General features: G+C 47.2%; 2 protein-coding genes across 2 annotated transcripts; both read right to left on the bottom strand.

Moving 5' to 3' along the window:
- Positions 1–151: 151 nt before the first annotated feature.
- Positions 152–1,840, bottom strand: LOC127903735 (uncharacterized). The gene is made up of 4 exons (XM_052444412.1): positions 1,699–1,840; positions 1,134–1,324; positions 589–732; positions 152–487 (listed from the first exon to the last, which is right to left on the bottom strand). The coding sequence occupies exons 1-4, from the start codon at positions 1,838–1,840 to the stop codon at positions 152–154; spliced, it is 813 nt and encodes a 270-aa protein (XP_052300372.1).
- Positions 1,841–5,471: 3,631 nt separating this feature from the next.
- LOC127898953 (uncharacterized) lies at positions 5,472–7,333 on the bottom strand. The gene is made up of 2 exons (XM_052431620.1): positions 6,762–7,333; positions 5,472–6,674 (listed from the first exon to the last, which is right to left on the bottom strand). The coding sequence occupies exons 1-2, from the start codon at positions 7,279–7,281 to the stop codon at positions 5,557–5,559; spliced, it is 1,638 nt and encodes a 545-aa protein (XP_052287580.1). The 5' UTR covers positions 7,282–7,333; the 3' UTR covers positions 5,472–5,556.
- Between the last annotated feature and the right edge of the window lie 5,014 nt (positions 7,334–12,347).

The raw sequence follows: 12,347 nt of genomic DNA, 5'->3' as shown, positions 1-12,347 counted from the left end.
GACAAATGCGTCGAAGGGACCAGGAATGACGAGCAGACATCTGATGGCGGAGTTCTGCGCACCGGTGTTTTCCGTTAAAGCCTGGCGCGTGGAAGAACAGGAGCAGAAACATCCTGCTCGTCCACGATGTTGTCGTCCGCGAGGCCAATTCCTATAAAAGGCATGAGGCCATTCCGGCTAGAGACCGAGAGGCGAGGAGACCCGGTCGACGGCAGTTGGCAAGACGCGCTCTCCAGCACGAGAACCTAGGCACAACAGCCACGCTTTCCCCAGAACCGCGACGTAACACGCAAGATCTCACGGAGCCATGACAGCCACACTTTCCCCAGAACCGTGGCGTAACACGCAAGGTCTCACAGAGCCGTGGCAGCCACGCTTTCCCCTGAACCGTGGCGTAACACGCTAGATCCCATGTTTTGCCCATAACGCAGCAGTTGGAGTCCCATACCGTCTCGAAAAGAGCGGAAGACTGAGATTCAGAGGAAGCCTATAAAAAGGTAGCCAACGAAGGTAAAAGGGTTAGCATTTTTAAGATAAAAGAGAAAACCACAAAAAAGCCATAAGACCTGTGGCAAGCGTTCCCCGAACCTTCATATCTGACTTGAGCGTCGGAGGGTTTGCGCCGGGAGAACAACCGGCGTACTCTGACTTGTCTGTGTGTGCAGGGACATCCGGAGAAGAAGCATTACTAGGAGACCTCCTGGTCGTGGTAGAGTTGATCGAGCAGGGATCCTGGTCGTAGAACGAGGAGAACCGGAATCTCGCATCAACATTTTGGCGCCGTCTGTGGGGATCCAGAGCAAAAAGCTTCTGTCGGTAGCAAGAAGAGGGGTGGAGTAAGCGAAAGTCAATGGAGATAGGAGGAAGTAGCGCACAAGGGGGTGACATAAGGCTTAACGATTCCGTGACGCTGAGGGAGGTGATCAGCGAAGCACGGGAAAAAGTCATGTTCGACCGGATGGAGCGAATGGAAAAGCAGATGGAAACCTTGACAACCATCCTGCATGAGCTGCGGAACGAGCGAAGGGTAACCCAAGAGGGAAGGGTGAGAGGCGGTGGAGCGGCACCAGGTACCGATAGTGCGGAGAGAAGTCGAACCGCTGGGAGATTTGGCGGTGAGAGAGGTAACGTACCTCTGCGGGGAGAATTTCATAGAGAAAGAGAGCAGTCCCCGGTAAGACAGACTTGTGACGGGGGCGACGGGGTGGTGAACGCAGAGGAAACAGAACTGAGGCAACACTTACATGATGCAGAGCGAGAGCGGGATCAAGCTGCAGCGCGCGACCCTGGTCGCGCAGGACAGCTGGAGGAGGAAGTGCGAAGGCTAGCGCAAATAATTGATGACATGCAAGGGAGGAACAGAGCCCCTGGTTGGAGGATGTGTGTGGATTTCACAGACCTCAATAAGGCGTGCCCAAAAGACAGCTTCCCTTTACCAAAGATCGATCAGCTAGTAGATTCAACGGCTGGACATGGTCTGCTTAGCTTCATGGACGCATTCTCGGGATACAACCAGATCCCCATGTACGAGCCGGATGAGGAGAGCACGGCTTTCATCACTAACCAAGGTCTGTTCTGTTACAGGGTGATGCCATTCGGTCTCAAGAATGCTGGGGCCACCTATCAAAGGCTGGTGAATAAAGTCTTTAAGCCCTTGATCGGGAAAACCATGGAGGTGTACGTGGACGACATGATCACCAAGTCCAAAGTCCCGAAGGAACATGTCAGACATCTCGAGGAGACGTTCGAGCTTTTGAGGAAGTATAAGATGAAGCTCAACCCGGAGAAGTGTGCTTTCGGGGTCGAGTCCGGGAAATTCCTGGGATTCATGGTGAGCCATAGGGGGATTGAAGCAAATCCCGAGAAGATCCAGGCGATTGTGCAAATGACGTCTCCTCGAAACCTGAAGGAGATGCAGAGCCTCACGGGGAGGTTGGCGGCGTTGAGCAGATTCATATCCAAGGCTACAGATAAGTGTCAGCCATTCTTTCAAGTGATAAGGAGGGGAAAGAAAACGGAATGGACCCCAGAATGCGAGGAAGCCTTCCGGAACTTGAAGCATTACTTGCAGCAAGCTCCGCTACTGTCCACACCGAGGGATGGGGACAAGTTGAATCTGTATTTGGCGGTATCTGATCGGGCCGCCAGTTCCGTTCTGGTGAGAGAGGAAGAAGGAATTCAGTATCCGATATACTACACCAGCAAGGCCCTGCTCGACGCTGAGACCAGATACCCAACGATGGAGAAATGGGCACTGGCCCTTGTGGTTGCTGCTCGGAAGTTGAGGCCGTACTTTCAAGCATTCCCGGTCTCGGTAATCACCAACCAGCCATTGCGTCAAATTCTGCACAAGCCGGATGCCTCTGGTCGGCTCGTCAAATGGGCTGTAGAACTGAGCGAATTCGACTTAGACTATAAACCCCGCGCGGCGATAAAGGCCCAGGCAATGGCCGATTTCGTAGCTGAGTTCGCGGAGCCTGAAGTATGCTTGGATCAGCAAGATGCAGATATAGGCAACGACGAAACTCAAGTATGGCAGATATCTGTGGATGGGTCATCAGGAGAGCGGGGTTCAGGAGCAGGGATTGTCCTGGAAGGCCCAGAGGGGGAGGAGATCTCTTATGCTGTAAAGTTGGAATTTGCAGCCACAAATAACCAGGCAGAATATGAAGCCTTGATAGCAGGGCTGGAATTGGCTAGGGCCGTGAAAGCGGACAGAGTTAAGATCAGAACCGATTCCCAGCTGGTTGCGAATCATGTCAGTGAAAGATTCCAACCAAGAGAGGAGAAGATGGAACAGTACCTAAGGATAGTCAGGCAGATGATGGGGAAGTTCGAAGCAGTGGAGGTGATACAAATCCCCAGGGAGCAGAATAGTCGAGCAGACATTTTGGCTAGGATGGCAGCCGTCGCCGACCCAAAAATGCCAAAGTCGGTCCCCCTAGAAGTAAAGTCTCGCCCGAGTATCGAGCAAAATTTGGGGGTGTTGCGGATAGAACAAAAAAGCTCGTGGAGGGACCCGATAGTTTCGTACCTTAGAGACGGGGTCTTACCACCAGATAAGCTACGGGCTCGGAAGATTAGAGCTCAGGCCTCGAGATACACGATGATCGATGGGGTACTGTATCGACGAGGATATACATTACCGTTCCTTCGGTGTTTGGACGATGACGACGCGGATTACGTGCTGAGGGAAGTGCATGAAGGAATTTGCGGAAATCATTCTGGCGGGAGGTCCCTGGCCCACAAGGTCTTAAGGCAGGGATATTTCTGGCCGACGATGCACCAGGATGCGCAAAGGAAGACCAGGAGCTGTGCAAGCTGCCAGAGTTTTGCAAATTTTTCTAACCAACCACCAGAGAAGCTCACCTCCATGGCCTCCCCTTGGCCATTCGCTCAATGGGGAATTGATCTGATCGGCCCATTGCCAAAGGGACGAGGAGCAGCAACACATGCGATAGTCGCTATAGATTACTTCACGAAGTGGATAGAGGTAGAAGCCCTTAGCAGGATCACAGAGAAGAAAACAACAGACTTCGTGTGGAGAAACCTGGTCTGTCGATACGGGATCCCATATGCCTTGGTAACGGATAATGGCAGGCAGTTCGATAATCACAGCTTCAGGGATTTCTGCCAGAACCTCGGGATAGAGCTGAAGTATTGCTCGCCTGCTCACCCCCAATCGAATGGACAAGTAGAAGCAGCCAACAAGACAGTCAAGAGGCTTCTGAAAACCAGGCTCGGAGCAAAAAAGGGTGCGTGGGTTGACGAGCTGTCAGGTGTGCTATGGGCATACAGAACAACCCACAAAACCGCAACGGGGGAGACACCGTTCGCTTTGGCTTTCGGACATGAAGCGGTCGTGCCGGCTGAGGTAGGAACGACCACACACCGGACAGACCATTTCAATGAGCAGGAGAACGACGAGCAGATATGTTTGAATCTTGATCTGCTAATGGAGAGGAGGGAACAAGCAGCCGAGCGATCAGTCACTTACCAACAGAGGGTTGCTCGGTATTATAACCAGAAGGTGAACATACGGCAATTCAGGGTCGGAGACTGGGTACTGAGAAGAGTGAATCAGAGCACCAAAGATTCGACTCAAGGAGTGCTGGGACCGAATTGGGAAGGGCCGTATAGAGTCAAGCAGATAGCGGGGCCCGGAGCTTACAAGCTGGTTCGCGCGGACGGCCACGAAGTGAAACGCCCATGGAACGCAGCACACCTCCGAAAATACTTCCAGTAAGACTTGCTCACATTTTAAAGCAATTTCTGCTCATGCTGTCTATCTTTTATTTTTATGTTTTATGTCCGAACAATTTCATGTAAGTCAAATCCTGCCATTAATGTAACGTCGACGAATTTATTTCGCTTGAAAAAAAAAAAAAAAAAAAAATCCTGAGGCATGCAAAGGCTCGCCAAGTCTCAGAGCCTGTCTTATGGCGAGACAGAAGCCAAGCATGCCAGGATCTGCTCGGCCACGAGAAGGCAGCAGAATCCAAATCGTTTGAAGAAAATCCTAAGGCATGCAAAGGCTCGCCAAGTCTCAGAGCCTGTCTTACGGCGAGACAGAAGCCAAGCATGCCAGGATCTGCTCGGCCACGAGAAGGCAGCAGAATCCAAATCGTTTGAAGAAAATCCTAAGGCATGCAAAGGCTCGCCAAGTCTCAGAGCCTGTCTTACGGCGAGACAGAAGCCAAGCATGCCAGGATCTGCTCGGCCACGAGAAGGCAGCAGAATCCAAATCGTTTGAAGAAAATCCTAAGGCATGCAAAGGCTCGCCAAGTCTCAGAGCCTGTCTTACGGCGAGACAGAAGCCAAGCATGCCAGGATCTGCTCGGCCACGAGAAGGCAGCAGAATCCAAATCGTTTGAAGAAAATCCTAAGGCATGCAAAGGCTCGCCAAGTCTCAGAGCCTGTCTTACGGCGAGACAGAAGCCAAGCATGCCAGGATCTGCTCGGCCACGAGAAGGCAGCAGAATCCAAATCGTTTGAAGAAAATCCTGAGGCATGCAAAGGCTCGCCAAGTCTCGGAGCCTGTCTTATGGCGAGACAGAAGCCAAGCATGCCAGGATCTGCTCGGCCACGAGAAGGCAGCAGAATCCAAATCGTTTGAAGAAAATCCTAAGGCATGCAAAGGCTCGCCAAGTCTCAGAGCCTGTCTTATGGCGAGACAGAAGCCAAGCATGCCAGGATCTGCTCGGCCACGAGAAGGCAGCAGAATCCAAATCGTTTGAAGAAAATCCTAAGGCATGCGAAGGCTCGACAAAGTCTCAAAGCCTGTCTTAGGGCCAGACAAAAGCCCAGCATGCAAGGATCTGCTCGCTCGCGAGAAGGCGAGCAGGCTCCAAAGCATTTGGAAAGTTTTCTACGGCACGCAAAGGCCTCACCAAGTCTCAAAGCCTGTCTTACGGCGAGACAGAAGCGATCAGCGTTTCAGACGAAAATTAATTCATGAGTACGACACGAGATAGTAATCAACAACATTTTTATTAATGGCTAACAGAGGGGATAAATTTCATAAACGTTGTTCATTACAATACAAGAAGAAATATATCAAAAAGATGGTGGGTCAGTGAGCCGAGCAGCATCGGTTGGCTGGACCTCCTCGGGTGCGGGAGGGGTATCACCAGTTGCGTCCGGGGGGGTGCTCGCCTCGCCAACATCAGCAGGGACTGCACGAGGAGGAGAGTTACCCTCCTCAATCACGATCGGCTCTAACCCCTCGGCATCTTCCTTGGCCGCCTCCTCGTCCATATGTTGAGCAACACCAGCTGCAAGGTCATCCATCTTCAGATCAGGGTGTTGCTTCCCGAGGACGGCCATGATACAACGATACGAATGCCGAAGTCCCTGGTCGTACTGGTTGTCGGCCTCCCTCTCCAAGTTCTCTACATGAGCTCGGTGGGAATCGCGGAGAGATTCGAGCTGAGCCTCATACATAGCCCTCTGCCCTTGGAGGTCCTCCTTAACCTTGGTCAGCTCCTCCTCGAGTGTAATGGCTTTTGCTTGAGCAAGGGACTCTTGCTCTATCAGCTTGAGGTTCTCAACGTTTAGCTCCCCCGCCTTTTTCTCGGCAACGTCAGCTCTGGTCGTCGCCGATTGAATGTCCTCCTTCATCTTCCTGTCGTAACGGCCAACCTTGGCCTTATAGTAGGTGGCCATGCAGCTGAGATGGAAAGCACTGTACTGCATGGCTCCCACCAGCTCGCCCAGGGTACAACCGTCAAAGCCCTCCAGGTCCTTCTTGCTCACGAGTTTAGACAACTCATTGAGATAGGGAACCAAGTGTTCTGGTCGGCTGTCGGGTAAGCGGGACCGAGGCACAACAGGTGGAGAAGAGGAAGCAGGATCAGTGGCCGCTCTACTGGATTCCCCGACTCTAGCAGAGGCAAGAGGGAGAGCCTGCAAGGGAGGAACCTGCTGCACGATGTTCTTTCGCTTCGCAGCGGGAGCATCTTTGTCCTGGTCCCTATCGGTTGTTGGAGGCCGAGAGCGTTTCCTGGTCAGAGCTCCAATCACTGCGTCCTCCATCTTATGGCCAGGAAGTATCAACCGAGACTCGAGGAAGTTGTATGTAGATAGCAGTTCTCGGCTCGAGCAGGAATTGGCCAATACAGCCTCGACCCGTTTAAGCAGACCAGGTCGGAGCGGGAAGTGAACACCCCAGGAAACTACAGCACAAACAGACACTTGGTTAGAGACAAACCAATACAGCAGGAACAATTATGGATACAAGACATCTAAAGCGAGCAGGCAACCTGGGACCGTGAAACGGGGTGGGACGCGACAATCCTTCCCGTCTATTTGTGCAACTTGACCCCAGGGACCCCCAGCAAAAAAGAATTTCCTCTTCCAAGTCCCACCACCACCAGTTGGAAGATCAGTTATGGGTTTCCTGCTCTTGGTACCAGATTGGAAGTAGTACCAGCCGGCATCTTTAGGGCTGCTCTTCAGCTGGTACAGATGCTTCACCTCATCAACCGTGGGCTCGCTTTGGCAACATCTGTCCCACAATATGAACAGACCAGAGAGCACTCTCCACCCGTTGGGGTTCAGCTGACCAGGAGCCAGATTTAGCCCGTTAAGTATCCGGGCAAAGTAAGGCTGCAAAGGACACCTCAGCCCATACTTAAAGCTCTCCAGATACAGGGTAACGTATCCCCTGGGAGGCCGGCTAGGTGTATCCTTTTTTCCTGGGATCCTAAGAGGTATCTCACCAGGAATACTATACCTAAGTCGGAGGTCATTGAGCTCGTCAAACGTGGTCGTACACGACATGTAGTCAATGGCATAATCACGCGACAAGGCTCTACCCCCTACTGTACCCCGTTCTTCTGGCCGTGATGCTCCTGATGGGGACGCCTCACTAGAATCATCCCCTTGACCCTCACTCAAAGTGTTCTCCGATCCAAAAGACCCTTCTTCATCGCTACTGTCGCTCGAGGAGGTTGTTTGGGGAGACATCCTCCTAGCGCTAGTACCAACACTAGACCTAATGGGCTCTAAGGGGATCCCGGGATCAAAAGCAAAATCAGCGGGCAGACTAGGCAAAAAACCTAGTTCGTCGTCACCAACCTCAACGACCTTCTCCTTACCCTTCGACATATCCTAAGTTCTAACCAAAACACCACCGCCAACTACAACCTCAAGCAAAGCAGAGAGAAAGGAGATTACCTACAACTAACCGATACCAAAAAAAAAAAAAAAATAGAAAAAATACCTGAAGCAGGGACTCGGTCAGAGAGAGACAGGGATGACAGCTTTGGCGCCGAGGTTCATTCGCCGGAGAGACAAGAATGGAGAAAATGACGAGTTCGTGTTTGAAGATTTTGGGTTTCCTTACTGAGAAGCAAACTCTTGGGCTGCCAGCATTTAATGACGCATATTCCGAGAATCCCGTAACCGTCGGTTTGAAATTCAAATGGAGGGGGGGATTTCTGCCACGTCACCTCGTCCGCAATTAAATGCGACATGACTCCTGGCAGCCTTTTCCAAACCCACGCGAGCGAGTACTATCGAGTTTCTACTGCTGGTCCACTACATTACCCAACACCAGAAACTGGGGGACCGGTGTTTGGGAGGGATACTGTTTGGGACAAATGCGTCGAAGGGACCAGGAATGACGAGCAGACATCTGATGGCGGAGTTCTGCGCACCGGTGTTTTCCGTTAAAGCCTGGCGCGTGGAAGAACAGGAGCAGAAACATCCTGCTCGTCCACGATGTTGTCGTCCGCGAGGCCAATTCCTATAAAAGGCATGAGGCCATTCCGGCTAGAGACCGAGAGGCGAGGAGACCCGGTCGACGGCAGTTGGCAAGACGCGCTCTCCAGCACGAGAACCTAGGCACAACAGCCACGCTTTCCCCAGAACCGCGACGTAACACGCAAGATCTCACGGAGCCATGACAGCCACACTTTCCCCAGAACCGTGGCGTAACACGCAAGGTCTCACAGAGCCGTGGCAGCCACGCTTTCCCCTGAACCGTGGCGTAACACGCTAGATCCCATGTTTTGCCCATAACGCAGCAGTTGGAGTCCCATACCGTCTCGAAAAGAGCGGAAGACTGAGATTCAGAGGAAGCCTATAAAAAGGTAGCCAACGAAGGTAAAAGGGTTAGCATTTTTAAGATAAAAGAGAAAACCACAAAAAAGCCATAAGACCTGTGGCAAGCGTTCCCCGAACCTTCATATCTGACTTGAGCGTCGGAGGGTTTGCGCCGGGAGAACAACCGGCGTACTCTGACTTGTCTGTGTGTGCAGGGACATCCGGAGAAGAAGCATTACTAGGAGACCTCCTGGTCGTGGTAGAGTTGATCGAGCAGGGATCCTGGTCGTAGAACGAGGAGAACCGGAATCTCGCATCAACAATAGGGTATGAGATTTTTGTAGTCAAAGTAAAACTCATCATTTAAACAATTAAGTTCACATATTAGAAGTTAATAATTATGTTCAAATGTTCCAAACTAAAATTTGGACATTCGCATTGACTTAGTTCGCTCTAGTGCATGTCACATGACATTAATTTAATTGGTCTGCGTATGAAGACGTTTTCATCACAAATTTTATGCTTTGGATTTCAAAATTTAACCCATAAATAATAAATTTTAGTATTTTATGCTGTAAAATATCTGTGAGTGAGCAAATTAAAGAAAATAAGATACGTACAAGTGAAGCGGGGCTACAAGGGCTTACTAGACAACAAAATTTATATTATGGGCGACAAAAATCTCATACTTGAGGACGTTAGGGGAGTTGAATTCCAAGTACCAAAAAAGCTTGATTCACGTGCTAAGGGTAGTTATTTCTCACTATCTTTACTTATTCACTAACTTTTCAGTTGATGTAATGTAAGAGGCAGAGCAAATTGCGTCCCTGAAAAGTCTAGCCGCACAGCAACTTGTAAATAGCACCAGTTGATCAAGAAAAGACATCGTGGAGTAGTGTAATAATCAAGCCCTTTCAATTATTTTTTGCAATTTCTTTTCGTAGAAGTGTTAGGTTAGCTTGTTGATTTAGGGGTGGCTGGATCTGTAAGGAATATGCTGCACTCCTCCAAACATGGGTCACGTGGAATTAGATTTCGGGTCTCGTCTGTAACATATGTAAGTGTTTAATTCGTTTGACGTTGATAGAATTTAGCACTTTCTGTTAACCCCATCTCTATTATATATATAATTTATAGCAGCCACTATTATTTATTACAAGCCATTTAAATTATGATTTTACACGTGGGTATAAAGAGATTTTCGTCCTGTTTATCTTAATTAGTGGTATGACTTAAAATATATCACTTTTTTTTTTCTATTTTAAATAACATATATCGCTAATTAATCGCATCTTGGAATTTCTCTGAAGGTAGGTATGAAGAGAAGGGAGAACTACTAGTACTGGTAGAGATAAGATTCAAGTTTGGCCTTAATTTGCTTAAAATATTAAAGTATGAGTATGATAAGATGCTTGGAGACGGCAAATCATGCATACGTTAGGAACCAAAAAATCTGGTAACTTGCCGTCAAATCGTCAATTTGTCACCCAAATTATAGGGAGAGAAAAAAAAGAAAAAGGAGGTGTCGGTTCATGCATTAGACTACGCACTGAAGAGTGAACAGAGAAGCCTTTCGGGTAAGGCCAGGGGTGAAGCACCGTGTGTGGTCAATTGCTTGACGGTTCAAAATCAAAGTAGTGGCTACTGGCTAGCAGTAGCAGCAAGCCATCAAAGTCCAAATGAAACCCACCGCACGAAGGAATTAAACCCGCACGCAGCCATTTCTTTTGGGGGTCCCGCCCCGAAAAATGGCTTACGCATCGGCTCATGTGAGCTTCAGAGGTTCTAAGTGGTGACCCAGTACCACTTGCCAGCCATATTTGATTTTTGACCCCTCATGAACTGGCCTTCGTTGATTTCACATTTGCTACAATACAAACCGATTCTCTGCAGGCTTTCGGCTGCATTTTTATATTGGGTTGAGTTTCGGTTCAGATTTGATCAGATTTCCCAATCGGGCCCCATATCTGCGATGATGCAACAATGTGAGGATTTGGGTCCACTTAATAGATTTTGATCCACCAATCATGCTCACACAATTTTTTATAAAATCTTTTATGTGAAGAACCCCACTTGACTAAATTATTGCAGCCATTTGTGGATTGCTAGGATTAGATGGTTTTACGGACGAACCATTCCAATTAGCGAAAGAGCGGGGCTTGTTCACTTTTTGGCACATTTAAAAGGCAACTAATAAAATATTCAAATTGGTCGTCATCTATGAATGCTTAATTGAACCTGGATATTGGAGTTGACCCCAAACAAAAAGATTCAATGAAGCGAATCTGGATGCGGATAATTTCGGTCAATTGGTTTTCATTCTCTGTTATTTCCATGAAAGTAGAAGTGGCGGCAGGTGCCCTACAGAAATAACTTTGTGTATTATTTTTCTTTGCCAGATGATATGCCGCCTAGAAAATTATGCATCACACATAGGCGCGGTGACATGCAGTGTTACTGGAAGAAAACTTTGTATTTACCCGAATATATATGTGGATTTAGATTGAGTATTGCTATAATTTTCGTAATGATCTCTTTCAAGACAACATAGTCATCGGAGAAGAATATATTCAAATAACTATATCTTAATCATTAGACATAGATATAAATACCTACCTTGTATAAAATTAATAAAAGAACAACACAATTACAGAATTAGAATCAATACCGAATCTAAACTTAAAAGGGTGTTATTGAATTATTTTTAGGATAATTAGAATAATTGAATGGCATACGTTAGACCCACTACGGGCAGCTACTTGTGGTTGGGATTTGGCACTCTTGTGCTAATAATATGGACCCACCAAGTGTCTTAATGATTTAATGAATAGACAAAAAGTATCACTAATTGACCTCCATCATCACCCACCCGATTAAAACTCATGAACCGACGGAGTTTAATTTTAATTACAATGATGAAAACTTCAGAATTCACGATCGAGGATGTGGTGAAGCCAACAGAGAAGAGACGTGAACACTTTTAATTGGGTCAAATTGGACTGAGACTGACAAGTAACGTAACTGAACTCAATCCTTTGGGTTTGCTTTCTAATCCGTGGGCTCGGTCCTCAAACTTAACCTGGCCCAATCTACCGTCTTGTTTGGAAACTAAATGAAGTAAATAACTTATGCAGCCTCAAGAATTAATTTATGTGATAATAAATCGTAAATTATGAAATTTTTTTGCAAAGCATTAAAATAGATCTGAAGATAATATAATACTCATGATAAAATTAAAAAAAAAAATTCATTGCTTTGTTTGTATTTGTACAGAGAAAATGTGACAATTTTTAATACGAACATGCATTTGCCTCTCTCTTGTCTAGTGCTAGAATTTATGCTGGTGCTCCCATAGTCAAATGTGACCAAATGTGACATATTGGAGTTTTTAACGAATATTTTGCATGCAATATTTAGGAAATTTTCCCCAATTGTAACTTTTTCTTTTATAACTTATATTTTAATTTAATCAGGGTAAATAGTAAAATGCTCAAAAAAAATAAAATTAACACGATTATAACTTATAACCGCAGGGTGTAGACTTATCTTAAAACATGAAAGAAGTTTTGCAGGGATTATGCTCCTTTTCCCATCTTAATGTCATTTCTCATTCACTATTATCCATTAAAATTGATGTTTCAAAAATTAATTTAAATACTTCCTTAATGGGATTTCAGAGCACCTTGCATATGTTGTATTTGGGATCGAGGTATTGTAACTTTTTAAGTTATAATTGTTGCAAAAAAAAAAAAATGGAACTATAAAATAAAAATTAATAATATACAATAAATATAAATTTT

Source organism: Citrus sinensis, chromosome 7 (assembly GCF_022201045.2).
Source record: "Citrus sinensis cultivar Valencia sweet orange chromosome 7, DVS_A1.0, whole genome shotgun sequence".
In the NCBI taxonomy this organism is placed as follows: Eukaryota; Viridiplantae; Streptophyta; class Magnoliopsida; order Sapindales; family Rutaceae; genus Citrus; species Citrus sinensis.
Note: the sequence above shows the minus strand (reverse complement) of the source record. Positions and strands in the feature narration are given on the sequence as shown.

Excerpts from the sequence above, each read along its gene's own strand:
- LOC127903735 (XM_052444412.1), bottom strand. The coding sequence starts at position 1,840 with ATGGCTCACCATGAATCCCAGGAATTTCCCGGACTCGACCCCGAAAGC. Across the intron at positions 1,325-1,698 it reads CCTTCGGGACTTTGGACTTG|CCTTCGCACTTCCTCCTCCA; the intron begins GTGATCATGTCG and ends TATTTGCGCTAG. Across the intron at positions 733-1,133 it reads ATGAAATTCTCCCCGCAGAG|GATCCCTGCTCGATCAACTC; the intron begins GTACGTTACCTC and ends TTCTACGACCAG.
- LOC127898953 (XM_052431620.1), bottom strand. The coding sequence starts at position 7,281 with ATGTCGTGTACGACCACGTTTGACGAGCTCAATGACCTCCGACTTAGG. Across the intron at positions 6,675-6,761 it reads ACCCCGTTTCACGGTCCCAG|TTTCCTGGGGTGTTCACTTC; the intron begins GTTGCCTGCTCG and ends TTTGTGCTGTAG.